General features: G+C 47.4%; 1 protein-coding gene across 1 annotated transcript; it reads left to right on the plus strand.

The window, feature by feature from the left end:
* Nucleotides 1-4155: 4155 nt before the first annotated feature.
* On the plus strand, nt 4156-18641 carry PNOC (prepronociceptin; the record flags this gene model as incomplete). The annotated part of the gene is made up of 3 exons (XM_082655909.1): nt 4156-4281; nt 14657-15050; nt 18449-18641. The coding sequence occupies 3 exons, from the start codon at nt 4156-4158 to the stop codon at nt 18532-18534; spliced, it is 606 nt and encodes a 201-aa protein (XP_082512035.1). The 3' UTR covers nt 18535-18641.
* Between the last annotated feature and the right edge of the window lie 1670 nt (nt 18642-20311).

A 20311-nucleotide genomic window follows, 5' to 3' on the forward strand; every position in this document is an offset into this window, starting at 1 on the left:
CACGATGCAATTTTAAGGGAATATTATTAATCACATGCCTTGATTAGCCTTGGGGAATGGAATAAGCAAATTGAATAAAAATGACTTTCTTCTTTCTGAAAAAAATACAATTTTAAATTTTAAAATTTTAAATAAATAGAAGTGCGGGGTAGGACGTGGAGGGGTAGGGAGGTCAGAGATGGGAAGAGAGGTAAGTGTACCATGGACCAGCAAGGAGGGCCAGGCTAATGCCAAGTAGATTTGATAAGGTTTTCCAAGTGCCAGACCAACAAAGGCCCACATTTTACATGCAGGAAACGTATCAAATGGAACACATGCTCAATGTCCCAGGAGTTCATCTTCTTTCCTCAACTCTTCCTAAAAACCCATTTACCCAGAATTTGAGATAACAGGAGCAGTCAATCCATCAAACATTTCCTGAATGTGCAAGTTGCCGCGGTTAATGAAGTTCATGAAAAACCTCAGCAGGAGAGCACTTCATTAACATCTGCCACAACTTATCAGCTCAGCCCGTGCAAACATGTGTTGCAATTTTGTATTAGGAAGCAAAGTCCCTTTTCTCCCCGCCTTTCCGTCTTCTGTGAAGTACAGACACTGCCATCATGTGGCCATAGAGAGCATAGCATGCTGGACAAATCCTACAAAACCGTCTCCCGCCTAGAATGAAATTGAGTAGAACAAGAAACGTAAAGGCAATCACCAAATTAAACAAAAGATCTAGCCAAGCGGTCCTCAGTTTAAGACCTTTGCTTATATGGTGGCTGTCTGGAACTCAAGATACGTGTTCTCTTCAAAAGAGCCTGTAAGTGGTGATGGGTTTCCCTGGGTTGCCTACCAACACGTTGCACCAGTGCAAACTTAGCACGTAGCTAACCATTCCAACCATGCCTCCCGGCCACTGGCAACAAGTCTTCTTCCAGAACGGGCATGGGGTTCCAGTTTAGGATGGCATCTTGCCTTGATCTGGAGCAAAACTCATTCCCACCCCTCCCCGCCAACCCCCGCCCCTCCCATGCCCCGCCGCCAAGCTGAACAGTTAGCTACTGGACACTTTGTCAGTGACACAGGTCCTGAAGTGGCTCCTGTGCCATGAGCATCCCGGGCCCCCGGGGGGCCGGTGCTCCCAGACACTCCCCAGTTCTCCATTTGTGAAGGAGAAGGGAGAGGGCTCCTGAGATACTCCACTGTCACTTATCAAACTTTCTTGAGCACCTCCTAAGTGCCTGGCCCTGTGCTGGGTGCTGGAAATTCAGAGAACCATAGAACAGAGATCTCTGCCCTTCAGGAACTCACAGCCAGTGGGAGATATAGACACACAAGTCCAAGCTTACCACGTAGAGTGCTAAGGGCCGCGCAAAAGACAATGATAGGATCACAGAGTGAAGGCTATGTCCTAGGCTCTTTCTCTGACAAGCTTTTACGTTGTACTTGTTCTGTGCCAGGTGCTATTTTAACTGCTGAAAAACATCAACCCATTAATCGTCCAATAAGATAGGTACTACTATCATCCCAGTTTTACAGATAAGAACCTGAGAGGGTGACTTGCAGATGTGGGATCTGAACCCACGTCTTTAGCGATCAGCAGATGAGAAAACGTGAATCCCAACAACCCCGTCTCGGAGGTCTGTTGTGCCTATTTGACAGGCCCCTGGGCCTCGCTTGCTTCCCTGTGTGATGTACTGCTTTGCGAAGCCACAGGAGCAGAGGAGACTCATCTAACCCAGACCAGGGCTTGGAGAGGGCTTCCCAGAGGGGATACTTCCTGAGGTGTGTATGAAGTATGTGCTGGAGGCGGGTATTCTGAGCAGAAGACACAGCAAGGGCCAAAGCACCGTAGGCGTTAAGGACCCGCTAGAGCTGGGAATTATGCGTGATTCACTAGGAATGGAGGAGATTCAAGGGTGAGTGACAGGAGCTGAAGCCAGAGAGCTGGGCAGGAGCAGTGCTGATTCCCACTGGGGGTTACAGAATTATTTTAAGCATGAGTAACATCATCACATCTAGAGATGGCTTGGTCGGGGAGGCGGATCATTAGGCAGACTAATTAGAGGGCGAGATCACAGTAACCAAGGCAATAGATCTCAGCTAAGGCACTAGCCCTGGGGGTATAGGAGGAAAACGCATTTGAGATATATTCATCTGAATAGATGTTCAAGTTCCTTGTTCATTAACCCCAGACATCCCAATCTGTAGGGTAAAGGTCAGACCCTTTAGGATGGCCAACATGACCCTGTTTCATCTAGACGGACGGAGCCCCTTTCTCTCTTAGCAAGTGCTTCCCTTAGGGAGGGGGCCCCAGTGCAGCCGCCTGCTCACCACCCCCCCAGGCTGTGATCCCGATTCCAACATGCCTTTGAAAAGTTGGAGTCACTAGTTAAAAGCGAGGTAGTTCTGTGTCTCTCAGACGCCCTCTTCTCTGTCCTCTTGGCAGACTCTTCCTCATCATTCAAAAGCCATCTCAAATGTCACCTCATTGACTTAACAAACATTGATCGAGCATCTTTCATTCGACACCCTCTTGGTACGAAATGCTTGGATAATGCCCAAGAAGAGCTGGGGTGGTCTCCCAACATGGCCACTGGCACTGGCTACCCCTCCTTCTCCAATTCACTTGCTCCATTTCATATGCATCTTCTACCGTTGCTTCTCAAACTTTAGCATGTGTATGAATCCCCTGAGAATCTTACTAAAAAGATCCAGATTCCGTGGTGTTGGGGTAGGGCCTGAAATACTGCATTTCTTACAAGATCCCAGGGGACGCTGCTAACCTGCAGACTGCGTTTGAATAGCAAGGCTTTTACGTTTTCTCAGTACAGTCTGATGAAAAAGCAATAAAGGCAATGATTTTTGTTTTCCTTTGCTCAACTCTTATGAAGGTAAAATTTACGTACAGTGAAATGCACAGAATCTAAATGGACAATGCAGTGGGTTTTTGGCAGACGTATACACCCCTGTGACCTACACCTCAATCAAGAACATTCACATTTCCAGAAAGTTCCCTTGTTCCGCTTTCCATTTCATCCTCCAAATAAAGATGGTTCTACAGGGACCCAAAGCGATGGAGTCCAAGAAAATAGCTTTCTGATTCGGGAGACTCGATCACAGGAAAAATTTAAAGGGAAACAGGAAGAACTGTACATCTTTGAGACAATCCTACATAAAGAATATAAACAACTGATCTAACTAATAACCATTAGAGCTATTACCTTAGAATAGTCCCTTTGTTCATTTTTTTTAAGATTTTTTTTTGATGTGGACCATTTTTAAAGTCTTTATTGAAATTGTAACAATATTGCTTCTGTTTTATGTTTTGGTTTTTTGGCTGTGAGGTATGGGGGATCTTAACTCCCCGACCAGGGATCAAACCCACATCCCCTGCATTGGAAGGCAAAGTCTTAACCACTGAACCACCAGGGAAGTCCCTCTTTGTTCATTTTTCAATAGATAACTCCAAAGCCTGGTTCTGCAAAGCCTCGTCCTGTGCTTTGCAGGGATTAGCAAGGTGAACGTATTAGCTCTGTGCTCAGGAAGCTGGCTCACGTCTAGCAGGGGAAACAGACAAGGAACCTAGCAGAACCGTCCTGGAAGAGTGAATTCTGGGCCTCGGGGCATTCCTGGCAGAGGCAGGCGAGTCTGGGGAGGATCGGTCACACATAAATCTATTTTACACATCTCACTCATCACCGCACTTTGCAAAACGTCCCTTATGGGTCTAATCTTTGCAATAGCCCTGGGACAAGGTGGGTACCACTATTCCCCTTTTAGAGTTATGAAAACTGAGGCTGGGAGAGGTTGTCTTCAGGCCACACACTGGTAAGTTGCAAAGTGAGGCCTTTAGCTCCCTGGAAGGGTTCGTGCACGTGGAGGTCAGCTGAGTGGCAGGAATCGCAGGGGTGCTCCCCCCAGGAGCCCAGACACCAGCCCTGCATGAACATTATGCCTGGCAGACAGGCCTGGGCCACCTGTGCTCTCAACAGTCCACTCCCTCCTGGGAGGTGGAATCTCAGGCCCGGCTGCACTGTCCCCCCACAAGAGTGTCTTTCCCGCATCCCCTATGTGAGGGTCTCCAGCCCCTACTGGCCCCCACAGAAGGGCTGTGCTAATTGCCACCCGCCCTCACTTGTGTTTTAGCATCCTGCTTCCAGCTCCTGCACCATGAAAATCCTGTTTTGTGACCTCCTGCTTCTCAGCCTCTTCTCCAGCGTGTCCAGCAGCTGTCAGAAGGACTGTATGGCCTGCAGAGAGAAGCTCCGCCCCGCTCTTAACAGCTTCGACCTTGAGGTAGGTCCAGGAGCAGGCCTGTCTTCCCCTCCCTCCCACCAAGGTCACGTGACTCTCCTAGTGTCAGACGGTCTGTAGGAAACAGATGTGGACTTGAGCATCTTCTGAAAGCAAACCCTGTCATCTTTCCACTTTACCACGTTCATATAAAGACCCACCCATGCTGCCATTTTGTTCCCATCATTAAAATAATGCATACTGGGCTTCCCTGGTGGCGCAGTGGTTGAGAGTCCGCCTGCCGATGCAGGGGACGCGGGTTCGTGCCCCGGTCCCAGAGGATCCCACGTGCCGCGGAGCAGCTGGGCCCGTGAGCCATGGCCGCTGAGCCTGCGCGTCCGGAGCCTGTGCTCCGCAACAGGAGAGGCCACAACAGTGAGAGACCCGCGTACCGCAAAAAAATTAAAAAATAATGCATACTCATTCTAGAGAATTTGAAAAATTCCAAAAACTATAAAAAAAAAAATTTAAATCACCTTTAATCCCACCAGAGAAAGAATCCTAGTTTTTTCACTTGCTATGTTACACAAGGATAATTTTCCCGTTATTAACATTATTTGAAGTTACTTCTTCCCATGAATACAGCATACTTTGCTTAACCAATCCCCTCCTGTTGAACATGTATGTTGCCCTTCAGTTTTGATATTATAGACAGTTCTACAATGAACACCTAAATGCTCTCTCGTATTTTAAATTTTGATTTGAGCACTAAATTTCTTTTTACTAAGTAAGCTGCTTTGTCAACTGCTTTCATTATAGTTTAGTTATTCCTCTCCTATTAAATCCAATATAACTCAATTACTTTTTCTTTGTAGTCAAGTAAACTCTTTTCAAAAGATGCCATGTTTGACACTCCTCAACCTTTAAGAACAAACTTTCGCCTACTGTTCCTTAAGGCAAGCGTACAGATATAGGAATCAAGTACTCACGCTGGGATAACACCCTAACGTGAGCAGACACGGCCCCCGACGCACCCAAACACCAAGCTCCTCCTATGCCAGCTCAGTGGTTTCCAAGTCTGTTTTCTGAACAGTAATAACCACCGAATCATGAAGCGCATCCCCAGAGAACCCATTCAAAGTTCATCCATCCTCCTCATTCAGCCATCATGGGTTTCCTGAGCACCTACTATGTGCTGAGCACTGAACTAGGCCAAGGGCCCTGAGGTGAGCGGATGGATGGCTTTTGCAACTGGTGGGAAAGAAGAACCCCCAATCCCTCCATGAGCGTAATTACTGAGCCCCGGGGAAGCAAGAACAGGGGACCCCAACCTAGTCTAGAGGGGCAGAGGGGGCTTTTGGAGGAACTAAGTCTTTAAGGAAACCGAAAGAAGATCTGGAGTGAAGAGGCAGGGAGGAAGAGCCCCAGGTGCCCAGGTAATGGAGGGAGGCGTGGGGGAGGGGAGGGGGCACAGGTGCAAATGCCTTTCAGGGGACTGGAGCGGCAATTAAGGAACTGAGAAAAGCTGAGTTTGGCTAGAACACAGGAGGCCCACCTGCCTTTTCTGTGCAGCCCAGAGAGGCTTAACATTTCACCCAAAACAAAACCTTTCCCTTGGTCTTAGTAAACAGAGCAGACAACTAGTTTACACGTAAACCAGTGAAGGAGTTGATTAAGCAATAATCTCATAATCGCCACACTTTTAAGGCTCTGAGGTTGCAGCCTAGACAAGACTGAAAGTTGTGAACAATTCCTGAATCACGAGTTTTAACTGCAACCCTTTATCTCCCACTCAAAAAAGCATTAGCACTCGAACAGATATTTGTACACCCATGTTCATAACAGCATTACTCACAAGAGTCAAAAGGTAGAAATGACTCAACCGACCATCGAGAGATGAATGGATAAAGAAAAGATGGTCTATGCATACAGTTGAATATTATCCAGCTTTAAAAAGGAAGGGAATTGTGACACATGTTACGGCATGGATGAGCCCTGAAGATGTATGCTAAGTGAAATAAGCCAATCACAGAAGGACAAATGCTATATGATTCCACTTACCTTAGGTTCCTAGAGTAGTCTGATTCGCAGAAACAGAAAGTAGAATGGGGATTGCCAAGGGCTGGGGAAAGAGGAAAGGAGAGTTAGTGTTTAACCGGTACAAAGTTTCAGTTTGGGGAAAGGAAAAAGTTCTAGAGGTGGTTGGGGGAGGTGATGGTAGGACAACAATGTGAATATATCAATACTTAATACCACTGAGCTGTACACTTAAAAAGGGTTCAAACGCTAAATTTGATGATATGTGTATTTCACAATAGAAAAAAAAAAGTGTTAGGACCTCAACTGTAAGGATAACCCGAAGTCTGCTCTAATTTATTTTTTACAAAGTAAAGCATTCATGGATTTAGGTGATTTGCTTGTAATAAACATCACACCTGACTGGGAAGCACTATGATTCTCCCACTCCCGGGACACCTTGACCTTGGGAGCCCTGTTCTGAGACAACAGAGGCCACCAGGGACAGATTCTCTCCAGCCTCTTTATTGCCATCTCAGGATCTGTCCTCCTGCCCTTCCTTCCTTCTTCCTTTGTACCACTGATTTTCCTGCTGGGAATTTCTCCTTTTTCCCCTCTCCCACTTGCTCTTTCCTTCCCTCCGTTGTCATGTTTTTGAAAGAGTATCTACACTTGTGACTTCGAGCCCCTTGCCTCTGCCTCACTCCTTAGCTGCTCTCGGAGGTCACCAGCAGCTCCTAACCACAGAACCCCCAGCAGATGTGCAGGCTTCCTCTCCTCGTCCCCTCTGGGTGAACCCGGCTCTCTTCCCCACTGTGACTCTTCCTTTTCTGCCTCCTGTTGCGGTCCTGCTCCTTTTCCTGCCCCATGAACATAATCGCCAAGATTCCCTGCTTCTTACCTCCTTCTGAGATGCCGCATCCACTTTCCAGGCCGTCTGCTCTCCCCAGACAGCAGGTAACGCCCAAAGGTACACCCCTCACCTCCTCTCTGCTGGGCTTCCATCACTTTCCATAGTTTCTGGGAAATCCAGGCTTCCCTTCCCTTTCCACGGCTCCACAAACCTGACCTGCTATCTTGCTCATGGCTCTCCCTCCTCCCCCAGCCAATAAATCCTACTCATTCTTCAAAACCCTGATTAGGTTTCACCTCGTAGGAGAATCTTTGCTGATTCTCCACCTGGCCCCAATTGAGCCAGCCCCTAGCTCCTTTGCTCTCTGATGATTACTTGCATCGGCTAGTCTCTCACCACCAGGTATGAGCTTTCTTTGCTGATTATTCTGGGTATCCCCAGCATGTTGCAGTGTGTGGCACAGAGCAGTACTCAGTTAAGAGGTCCCACGGAAATTGTAAAATTGCAAGACCTTTAGTGTCCTAATAGGTGCAGGCACTGCACAGTTTTTACACTGGTGTCTTTCCAAGCCAGTAAAGAAATTGGAGCCTGTTTCCATTTCTTCATAGCATCTTCAATCTCTGGGGTCCAGACAACACTGTTAGAAAATGGCCAGTTCTAGCCTCACAGTGAGGGATAATCCCTACCAATGCCTGCTGACCCCCAGAGGACCTGGCTGCCTGACTGTTTGGTTTCTAGCTTGTATTCACTTTTAACCTATTTTTTTTTAAGTTTTATGAGATGCCTAGAATTGAGGCAACCACATCTCATTTCCAAATCTTTCAGCCCTTGAGTATGTCCACTCTGTGAATGATGGGGGACTCAGACATTTAGGCAAGGGTCAGCTCCCCAGTCCCTCCACAAAATGGTATAATCCTGAGCTATTCCCAGGACCCTCTGGACCCTTGGCTTCATCAAAAATTTCTTTATTTCTCATTCCAGGGCAATGGTCCACGTATGGTTGTCTTTTTGGTAGACTATCATTTTGGTCAGTAAAGATTTCACACACCCCCAAACCATTGCAATATCCTGGGCTTTCAGCTAAACTGTGAATGGTACTAACCCCATCGGCTTAAGAAGAAAAAAACTAGATTCACTGAGTTGTTTCAGAGACAAAGAAGAAGGTGACTCCCAAGAAAGGTCTGGGGAAATTTATTTAAATTCCCTAAAACTCTATTAAAAGCAGAAGAAACTACCTTCCGCTAGCAGTTTGTCTTCATTACATGAAAATTCTTAATCGTTGACTTGCAGTCGGAGTTCCTAATACGTTTTTCTTTTGTACTATTCCTCTGCTGGCCTGCTTGCGTTGGCCCTCAAATATTCTGGCAGACCTCCTAAAGCAAATAGATCTCAAATGTCCCTCTGTCAGAAGTGGTTGGATTCCTTAGTGGCAGAAACGTGACAAACTCAATGAGCTGCTTCTTTTCCTTCCAATGGGCTCGTGGGCCTGTTTCCCTAATCTTCGATCCCAGACATCCAAACGGCCTTTTGCTCAGTTTCCTCCCAAGCCCAGCTTTACAGATCATTTTGGCACCAGTCTGGGACTTTCCAGATGCTCCTCGGCACTGTGGCTTAATATAGCCATGTCATCAGTGTGGGCTGTGAAAATGTGTCCAGCTCACTTAACGGGCCATTAACCCATCTCTGGAAAGAAGCTGGTGGGTCCCTCAGACCAGAGAGTTTAGGCATTAAGCTCCTATGCCCATCTGGTGCTACAAATGCTGTCGCGAATTTGGATTCCTCATTTCTGCCCAAAACCTTCTCCTAAATCAAGAATTGAGACGAGTTTGTTAGCACCTAATTCATCTAATAGTACGTTGAGCCTCGGTGTGGGCTCTGCATGTGGTTTGATGGTAGAATTTCATTTTCTCTGATTGACACACAACCTAATTACCATCTGGGCTTAGAAACTCAGGGGCTCACAGGAGATCTGATAGCCTCTGGGCTTAACGGCTTCCACCTGTTTCTGTAAATGGAAGGAGCAGAACAATACAGCCAGCACTTTGAGGCTCCTATTCGGTGAGGATCCCACCGAGTGTGCTCCAACGGTCCGTTTCACCTCTACGCTTCTGAAACCGCACAACTCAGATTGGGACTTGAAACACTGGCGCTGGGACTGGAACCCATGGTCTTTTAATGGAGATCACACACCTGGTCTCAGGACTTAATGAAACTCAGATTCTTTATGTCTCATCTCAGAAAGAATTCAGTAAAAGACAAAGTGAAAGGTAGGAAGTGGATTTATTTAGAGAGAAACACATTCCATAGACAGAATGCAGTCCCTCTCAAAAGGTGAGAACGGCCCTGGGAGAAACACACTCCACAAACAGTGTGGGCCACTTCAGAAGGAGAGAGGCCCCGAAATATGGGGTGGTTAGTTTTTATGGGCTGGGTAATTTCACAGGCTCATGAACGGGAGGATTATTCCAACTATTTTGCAGAGGGGGAGGAGACGTCCAGGAATTGGACCACCGCCCACTTTTTGACCTTTTACGGTCAGCCCTGGAACTGTCATGGCACCTGTAGGTGTGTCATTTAGATGTTAATGTATTACAGTGAGTGTGTAATGAGGCTCAACGTTCCACTGGAAGTCGAATCTTCCACCGTCTTGGACCTAGTTGGTTCTAACCTGTTTATGTCATATCTTCTAGGGCTATATTATTCTTTGAGAGGTTATGCCCTGCTCCCTTCCCTCCTGTTTCACTTCTACTGGCTTTCCCAGTGCTACCCATGCTTTCCTGTTATCTCCTTGACTCTGTAATATACGGTTTCTCAGACTCATCACTGTAGATATATTAGGCTGGATAATTATTTGTTGGGGAGGAGGGGGTTGTCCTATGCATTGTAGGATGTTTGCTAGTGTCCCTGTGAAACAGAGCAGGACTCTGTGGGACCCTCCTGGGTACAAATCCTTTCTGTGTCCCCCATTTCTTTTTTTGTAGGAAATAGGCTTCATCCAGCCTCCAGAACTTTCCCTGAGTTCCAAAGGGTAGGTTCAAACAGTTGTTAATCAGGGGCAAGGGAGGAGCAATCAAACAATAGTGCAGCCCTGGGGCAGGGTTCCTCCTCAAGGGATACGTATAACAATACCTTTGTGTTCTTCTGTGGGAATTAAGGCCCTCATCCTTAGGAGGATGGTGACTCCAGGCTGAGCACCAGATTCCTGGAGCACCTGTTACCTCACCACCAACACATCAGAACAAAGTCACACACCCTGCAGCCTTCACCCTAAATTTTGCCTATTAAAAACTTCTCCCCCCAAACCATCAGGGGGTTTGGGATTTTTGAACATGAGCCACCTGTTCTCCCTTGGCCCTGCAATAAACCCTTCTCTGTTCCAGACGCCAGTGTTTCGGTTCGTCTGGCATCACTGTGCGTCGGGCACACAACCTTGTGTTCAGTAACAGCTGGCCTCTGCTCACTGGATAGCAGTAGCCTCCCTGCTCCCACCCACTGTGTGACAACCAAATGTGTCTCCAGACATTGCCAAATGTCCCCTGGGGGGCAAAACTGCTCCCGATTGAGACCCACTGCTGTAGAGCAATAACCCGATAGGATGATGATCTAAAAGAACAAACTACAAATTGGTTCTACCCAATTTTCTTCAAAGTGTTTCAGGAGCAGGTGTAGTACAGACCCAAGTGACTCTCTGAAGGAGCCCCCAACCACCATTTTCCCTGATGGTTTCTTCCTCCTCAGAGCCAGTTCCAAAGCAGGGTTTCTCAAAGTGTAATCCAGCCTCAGAATCGCCTGGGATGCTTGAAGATGCAAATTCCTGGAGCCCACCCTCAGTTTACTGCATCAGAATCTCCAGGGGTATAGATTAAGAATTTGCATTCTAACAAACCCCGGTAGGGGTTCATAAAGACCACTCAAGTCTGCAGCTCCATTGTTCTAGAGTCCACCCTCCCCATCTATGGAATTTGCCCATCGTTCTTTCTTACCCAGTGAGTCTGTGGGTGTGAAAAACTGGTTTCTCTATGTATCTCACTGAGTTGTCAGCATCTCTGAGGAAATTCTAAATGGAAAAGACATGCTCGAAAAAATCTTGTGTATCAGTGGGGGCCAATCTCACCACCTCTGGCCAGCAGGTGGTCTGGGCAAAGGTGTTCCTTGGAAACCTTACCAGTGAAGGAGAGTGAGAGTAACACTCCCACTGGATACCACCTCTTTCTTCTCTCTGGTCCAGCAGAAAATAAGCAATTTCCCCATCAGAACCTTACTTTTTGGTCTCATAGAATCCTTATTTTCCCATTAGTTTCCACCAATTCATATTGCAAGCACAGAGAAGTCGCTGACTAGGAGGTGTCCTGGGTTGGGACTTGAAACATTGGAGTTCTGTTCAGGTTATACTGTTATTTCACCATGTAGTTTTGGACCCATTACTGAACCTCATTATAACATGCGAACATGGACCACACTGGTCATTTCCAAACCTGGGCAAATCTCACAGTTACCTGAGCTTTGTAAAAATAAGCTTTAAACCCTGGTTCTATTCCTCAGAGGTTTAACTGGGTTATGAAATTCTGTGTTTTAAAAAGTTCTGCAGATGATTCAGATTCACACCCAGGTGTAGGACCCATTGGACCAGGTGTTGCCCAAGGAGTCTATGCAATGCCTTGACGATGCACAAGAAGAGTTGAGGCATCTCCCAGTGTGACCATTGGGCGACCTCAGCTGCAGAACCCCTCTTCCTCCTCTTGTTTCTCTTCATTTCACATCCTCACTATGGACTCCACTTTGTACTCCAGCTATGAGATGCCTGGAATGCATACACGTTCTCCCTACAGCACAGCTAGCAGCCAAGTGAAGAGGTCCTAAGCCTGGAGTCCACGGATGCCTGTCCATGGCTAGGCTTTAGAAGATGTAATGAACCCCCTAAAATTATACGCAAATGTGACACGAATGTGCAGTTATACAGTGAAAGGGAGGGAATCCCTTATGGAGAATAATTAGATTCTCAAAAGAGCCCATGACCCCAAAAAAGGTGAAAAACCCTGGTCTAATGGGACAGACAAGACAAAGAGCTGCAACAGGGTGACAAGCACTACATCAGAAGCGTGTGCTAAATGCCAGAGGAGTTCGAGTCTGGTTGCAACTAGCTACAACTCCTGTTCTTCCAGTGACTCCCTTTCTCATCTTTTTTCTTTTCTTTTCTTTTCTTTTTAAAGTTTTCCCTTTGTCACACTTAGCTAAATATAAAGTGAATTCTTTATTAATACAGCTCAGGGTAACAAACCTCTACTTGAAACCCTCCTATTTACTGGATGGAGAAGACTCCTCCATGAGTAAGATGTGGTCCCTAACTTGTCATATTCTGTCTTGTAAGGTGTTACAATTACACTAAGCATTCAAATTTCCACAAGTGGAAAACAAAGTTCTGTGGGAGCACAGAAGCAGGAGAGAGCGATTCCAGCTGGGGAGCCAGAAGCAGGTGTCATTGAGGAGTAGCTCTGGAGCCTGGCTGGCCCCAAAGGATAGATGGAAGGAGGTTATTCCATCAGAAGGAACAGAGTGAGAAAAGACATGTGGGGAAGGCGAGGGAGCTCGCTGTGTTTGAGGCACTAAGAGCAACCTCATATGCCTGAAGCAATGAGGGGTGTTGAGAGGAAGATTCAGAAATAAGACTGAGGGACTTCCCTGGTGGTCCAGTGGTTAGCACTCTGCGGCTACAAAGGAGGTTGGGAAACATATATGTGGCCTTCAGGAAGAAAACAAGTGTTCTCTCTCTTTTTTTAAAAAAAATATTTATTTGGTTGCACCTGGTCTTAGTTGCAGCAGGCAGGCTCCTTAGTTGTGGCAGGCAAACTCTTAGTTGCAGCATGCGAACTCTTAGTTGCGGCATGCATGTGGGATCTTAGTTCCCTGACCAGGGATCGAACTCATGCCCCCTGTATTGGGAGAGCAGAGTCTTAACCTCTGCGCCACCAGGGAAGTCCCAGAAGTGCTCTCTTAGTAAGGAAGAGGGGAGATGGGTACAGAATGGGCAGGTGGTAGCTTCTGCCCCAGAAGAGAAGGTGGGCTTTATTCTTAACAAATTGTACTTAATGTGTTGGTCAGACATTTTGATGGAGATAGAAGACACGGCAGGCGGACTCTCAACCACTGCGCCACCAGGGAAGCCCTGGGTGGATGTTTTTGCTCCCCAGGTAGGGCCGATGAGGCACACACACATCTTCTCATGTCCCACACCTGCCCAGGCAGAGCAGTAACTCTTGACGCCCTGGAAGCCAAGCAAAGACTCCGAGGTCTGACGAAGGGCTCTGCCGCTTCCTGCTGACCATGATGTCAAGGTCAGGTTGAAAGGCGGTTTCCATCTGGCTAAGGCCAGAAACACAGAGAGGAGCATTCAGGGTGAAGTCAAAACAGCAAATAGGAAAAAAAAAAAGTTGGAGGCAGAGGCTTCCAGGAGACCTAATCGGAGACCGGAACGTGGGAGGAAAGGGCCAAGGCCAGGACCAGTCAGGAGGGTGGGAGATATCATGGTCAGTTTGGTAGTCTAGATGAGAAATGGAGATGCCTGGAGAGACAGAGAAGCAGCAGGAGTTCCTCGGGGGCTGGCGGGTCTACTGGATTGTGTCCGATGTTCCCCGAATGCCCAACCTGCCTACATCCCAAGGTCTTGGCCCCCATTTTCTTTTTTTTTAAATTTTTTTATTGAAGTATAGTTGCTTTACAATGTTGTGTTAATTTCTGCTGTACAGCAAAGTGACCCCGTTATACACATATATACATTCTTTTTCATATTCTTTTCCATTATGGTTTATCCCAGGACATTGAATACAGTTCCCTGTGCTATGCAGTAGGACCTTGTTATCCATCCATTCTATACGTAACAGTTCGCATCTACTAACCTCGAACTCCCAATCCATCCCTCCCCCACTCTCCCTCCCCCTTGGCAACCACAAGTCTGTTTGACCCCCATTTTCTGTAACTGATGCACAGATAGCGATGACCAGTGTGTGTGAGGTGAAACATGAATCACACCAAGGTTGATCTTTACCTGGTGACCTTAAAATAACCATGCAGATTTAACCACGTGACTACATACTACACACTCCATACTACATACTGAAGAAATCCCCCGTTTCTTAAACCGATCTGACCTCTCCTAAGCTTGATAAGAGAACAAAATAAAATTCTTCTTTATGGGTGACCTGATGCGCTGTGTTTGGCTCCAAAAACCCGACGAAGGCTATAACGCGGTGCAGGTTTGGTGCATTCATTCTGTTAACTTGCTGTGTCACCTGTGGTGAGTTAACCTCACCTCCCTGAGCCCCAGTTTTCTTTGTGAAATGACAGAGCCGGGCTAGTTTTCTGCTTCTTTCCAATTCTGAAATTCTACGCACTTAAATAACTGCATGCGAAACTGCTGCACGGTACTCGATAAATGGGTGCTTCAGGAGCACGTGCGTTGGCACCAAAGTAGACGACAGAAGGACTGGATCTCCTCGTGGGCTTGATCTCCTCATTGCCTTGGACCAATAGCTGTCCCTCGTCTCTCTCCCTCCTCCACCTCCATCTTTGCAGGTGTGCATCCTCGAGTGTGAAGGGAAGGTTTTCTCCGGCCCTCTCTGGACTCCGTGCACCAAGGTCATGGCGAGGGGCTCCTGGCAGCTCAGCCCTGCTGACCCAGACCACCTGGTAGCTGCTCTTGACCAGCCAAGAGCCTCTGAGATGCAGCATCTGAAGAGAATGCCCCGTGTCAGGAGCCTCTTCCAAGCTCAGAAAGGGACAGAGCCCGGCATGGAGGAGGTGGGGGGCACGGAGCAGAGGCAGCTGCAGAAGAGGTTCGGGGGTTTCACCGGAGCCCGGAAGTCGGCCCGGAAGTTGGCCAACCAGAAGCGGTTCAGTGAGTTTATGAGGCAGTACCTGGTCCTGAGCATGCAGTCCAGCCAGCGCCGGCGCACCCTGAACCAGCATGGTAATGCGTAGCCGGAAGGGGAGCCCCTCCCAGCTGTACCGTCCACTTCAACCCATGAGTGAGTGGGGCCCGAATGAGCTGGGGGCAAAACGAAACCTCCTCCACCCCTGCCTTAGCCATCCTCCCTGGCCTGGGGAAGCACGCTGGCCCCCAAACACATACGCACACCCTACACCACCTCCAGGGGTTCAGCTCCTGGGAGGCCTGGGAGGTAAACCCACCTCCCTACCTCCTGCCCACCTTCTCTCTGGGAGCAAAGATTTTCCTGGGAGTGCTCTCGACACTGACCACTGCCATTAAGAGACTGGTTACCATGGGGATAATAGTAGTGTATTGAGATAACTAATTCCTCTATAGCTCTCCAGAAGCTTAGTTTCTATGGGGACAGTTAAGTGGACCAATCCTCCTATCTGGTTGCCATAGAAACCATTCACTCACCTTTCCTCCGAGACTAAGAACGGAGAACTGGACCTACGCTTAGCCATTCGCAGAGAGTCTGATTTCTGTGGCTGTGATGTTGCTATTTCACCTTCAGAGATGGCTTAGCTGTCCCTTCCCTTACCCCCCTGTATCTCAAGGTGACTGGCTTCCATGGAAACCATTAAACTTTCCCAATCTCCCCCAGTCAAGGAGTTCTGGTTAGGACCAGTTCTTGTCAGGACACTTTTCTGCTTTTCTTTCTTCCACACATCACTCGTCCATCTGACCACTTGGCCAGAGACGGGCTGATTCTTTGCAGCCAATGGAACCTGAGCAAGGCTTTGAGAATCTGGCCCAAGTGACCTGAGTCGCTTTTGGAAGAGGGACTAAGGGATCATCTCTCCTCAGTTTTTGCCTCTTTCCAGGTGCCATTTTTGTTTTGTGTTTGTTTGTTTGCCCTTTTCCTCTCTCCCTTCTGGTATGTTCTTACCCCCATAGACACATTTATACATGTACCTATAATGCAGACCAGATGATAAACATCAGAGATGCTAATTTATTGCCCAGGCATTACAAACTCAGCTTTCCTCAGCCCATCAACTTATACGTAACTTTGAGTGGCACAGGGAACCAGCACAGTGGAATTGTCTGAAAATCTAAGAAAATCCCAGCCATCGAGCATATATGCCTTAACTCATGTGTGGGAAGATGGTTTATCTGCAGGATCTCATATCTTTCCTTAAAAAGTCTAGAGACTTCCCCTAACAGAAAGAACTAATCAGTTGGTCAAAAACTTTCCCCAGACATTGTTACCCAGGCGGGGGCTTTTCCCTGACTCGGAGGCATAAGAGGAAAAAATCTGCATGTGCTGTGTTATTTTGCTTCCCGTACGTCAAAGGTAGCCAGATGGTTAAAAATCTTCCTTCAAAGTATATGAATACACGTGTGAATCTTTGGCATCCACGCTTTAGCAGGGAGGCAGCCCACGTAGTGCTTTGCAGGTAGGCTGGCTTGTTTGCAAAACATCCATGGCCAAATACGGGTATGTGTATTAAGTTGTGAGCCGAAGGCCGCCGCGTTTATTTTAGCAGAATGACTAATCTCCGAAGGCCCTGAATTAACCTGCACTGTTTCTGAAGTCATATTCTTGGATCCTTTACAAGCATTCTATTTTTCCTAAGCCATTCCTGCACAGGACCTAACGGTAAATCTCTCAGAGCTAGCGTGGATTGAATTCTTTCAAATCTTAAAGATGGTCTCCTTTAAAGGGACCCTCAAGGAACACTGAAGACATGTCGGACTCTGAACTGCAACCATTTTCTTTACCTAAAGACAGTTCAGACTCAGTCACATTAGCAAGAATCAATTTATTTAAAAAAACAAAACAAAAACTATTTGAGCCCCTCTTCAGGTAATTGGTTTTTCTAGTTATCTATTAAGCTTCCAACTGAGCGGCACTGAAACGTAACAGGTAACCAGCTTCTGTCTGTGGCTTTGCTCAAGATGTAAAGTTCTTGACGGAAACACTGCAGATATTAACCAGCTCATTTGGGTGTTATTGATTGCTCTCCTCCTGTGACCATCGCACTCATTCTTTTTTCCACACATTCATGGTTGCTGAGTTCCAGTGCAAATGTGCATTTAGGAGTCCCTTAAGCCTGTCTTTCTTCGCCTATACACACTCCAACCAGCCCCACACATGCTTGAGATTTCTCCACGGCTGGGGGACTCCTGTTGCCAGGCTGTTCTGGACCCCTGAGACATCCAACACCAACCTAGATTTAGAAGGCTGGAGGAAATGGCGTCACCTAACACACGGGATAAAGAGCCCTTATTCAGGGACTTCTCTGGCTGTTCAGTGGTTAAGACTCTGCGCTTCCAACGCAGGGGGTCGTGAGTTCAATCCCTGGCCGGGGAACTGAGATTCCCACATGCCACACGGTGAGGCCAAAAAATTAAAAAAAAAACACCACCAAAACCTTATTCAGAAAGTATAATTGTTACTGGGTCTAAGCTCGGCCACACGACAGGCCAATAGCTGAGAGATGAGTTGTTGGGACAAAGCATAATGACTTTATTCACGCAGCCAGCAGACCGAGAAAACGGTGAGACAAACCATCTTGCCTGAGTTAGAATTCAGGCTCCTTTTATACTAAAAGGGGAGGGAGTAAGGTCCAACATTTCCTGGTTCCCATCAGCCTCCAGTGGGGATGTGTTCATTTCTTCCTCCCTGCAGTCATTCACAGGTGGGCCTGGTCAGGATGTTTCCTGTGAGCTAAACCAAGGTATTTTAGCTTAATGCTCATTACCTGGGAAGCAGGATTCCCAGAGATGGGCCTTTATGTATAACTTAAGCTTATAGGCAACATCCCTTTAGTGATTAACATGTGATAGGATACAAAAGTTCTTCCCTATTACATAATGATGTCCTAGAAAGGAAGGACACTGGGGTGCAGGACCAGTTCTAGACAGACCTGTGAAAAGTGCACAACTGGTCGTGGTATATACCGTCCCTTTCCCTGGCCCTATACTTCCCTCCTCTCTTCTGCTGTCCCTGGCCTTGAACTTCTAGACAGTGGAAAGTAAGCAGATTCACTCCTGGTGAGAAATTGGTGAAGTTAGCACTTGTATTATAAAAGAGAGCCATAAATGAGGGCTCTCTTTAGCCTGAAGAAATGAATTACCACACACAGATTCCAAACTCCAGGGATGAGAGAACTGCTTCTGGGCAGTTCTCCCCTTCTGACTTTCAAGCCCTAGCCCACAGACCTCCCTTCATTCTGTTGGTCCTTCCACTAGACCGGGGGGACAGGAAAGCAGGTATGTAGAGGGAGACAGGAAACCCTTCTTGTTGCTTTTGGGGCTAATTAGGTGAATGATAGCTTTTCTTTGCCTCCTGTCTATTGCTTAGGGAAAACAGAACTGAAGGGTCAGAAAAACTGCCAGATTTGCCACTGTAATCATTTCTTTCTCCCCAGGTGTCCGGGTGATCCACAAATCAGCATGTCTCCAGCCCCAGACCTGCCGGCTGGGAATCAGGATTCCTTCCTCCCCAAGGCCCTGAGGCAGGCCTTGTCTCCAGGCCTCCACCCACAGGGCCCAGCCCCATCTGGTTGTCTTTCCCTTCCCCCCTCCTTCCTGCCCCTCCCCCCATGGCATGTTTCATGACAATCCTGTTACTACATCAGAGTGTATTTTTGTAATTCTTCCAGCTAACATTTAAACAGCCCCATCTTTCCTTCTCACCCACCTCTTCCCTCTTCTAGGGGTGGGTTCAAGGAACAGGAAATCAAGAGTGGGGTTTTGACTCGTCACTGCCATAACTTGTTTGTAAAAGAGCTGTTCTTTTTGACCTATTGTTTTAAACAGATATTTCTCCATTAAACTTATACTGAGCAAATGGTTAGCAAATTGGTTGGCTGGGTTTTTTTTCTTAAAAAGTGAGCATTTTTATTCCTGAAGAGCCTTTAGTGAGAGTAAAAACAGGGACAAAAAGGGACTTCCCTGGTGGTCCAGTGGTTAAGACTCACGCTCCCAATGCAGGGGGCTGGGTTTTGATCCCTAATGGGGGAATTAGATCCCGAATGCATGCCGCAACTCACACCTGGCACAGCCAAAATAAATAATTTTTTTTAAAAGAAAAGGCAAAGAGAAATGTTTAAATCCAGAAATTACCCAGGAATATGATCCAAAATGCAAAGTGGGGGAGGGGTGGGAGGCTGGGATTAGCAGATGCAAACTAATATATAGGATGGATAAACAAGGTCCTACTATATAGCACAGGGAAATACACTCAATATCCTGTGACAAAGCATAATGGAAACGAATATGAAAAATATATATATATGTATAAGTGGATCACCCCGCTGCACAGCAGAAACTGGTTGGCTGTTTTTTTGTTGTTATTTTTTATAAATGTGTTTATTTTTTATTTTATTTATTTTTGGCTGCATTGGGTCTTCGTTGCTGCGCACAGGCTTTCTCTAGTTGTGGTGCGCGGGCTTCTCATTGCGGTGGCTTCTCTTGTTGAGGAGCATGGGCTCTAGGTGCGTGGGCTTCGGTAGTTGTGGTATGCAGGCTCAGCAGTTGTGGTGCATGGGCTTAGTTACTCGGCGGTATGTGGGATCTCCCCTTACCGGGGCTCGAACCAGACTCCCCTGCGTTGGCAGGTGGATTCTTAACCACTGCACCACCAGGGAAGCCCTTGTTGGCTGTTAAGTTAAGTGAGAAGCACAGACGCCGGACACACGGTCAGAGCTGCCTCTCCTGGGAGGCAGAGGCAAAAAGAGAGAGGCTCTGCTTTATGTAAAGTGTGACGGGCGAGATACATGAGCAGAAACGCCGCGACTGTGCTGAGTCCCCAGATGCAAGCCCACACACAGCTGCGTGATTGGACCGGGCGGGATGGCGGGGGCCAGGTTGCTGGGCACCACCCCCAGTTTCTGACTCACTAGAAATTTGCATTTTTAACAAGTTCCAGGTGATGTAGAGCCTGCGGGTTTGGGACCCCCGGATTGGGTCGCAATTAACACGAAACATGTTACGATGTGTAATCATCAATTCAGCCAAGAAACCTCGGGTCCACCCAAACGGAGCGCCTGCAGAGAGTCAAACATCTACAGAAGTAGACGGGCCTGTGGGAAATCAGTAAGCGAGGGAGGATAAGGCGCTCCGTTGGGGAACTGGGGGGCCCTGGTGAGGGATTACTGGAACCCAGTGAGAACTGTAGCTCCCTCTAGCGGTCAGTAGGGAAACGGCCACTCACTGTGCAGGGCAGTAAAGGTCGGCGAGATTCAAATACCCCAACTCCTCTCCTCCTTTCCCTTCCAGCTCCAGCCTGT

The sequence above is a fragment of the Grampus griseus genome (assembly GCF_964374135.1).
Source record: "Grampus griseus genome assembly, chromosome: 6".
Classification (NCBI taxonomy): Eukaryota; Metazoa; Chordata; class Mammalia; order Artiodactyla; family Delphinidae; genus Grampus; species Grampus griseus.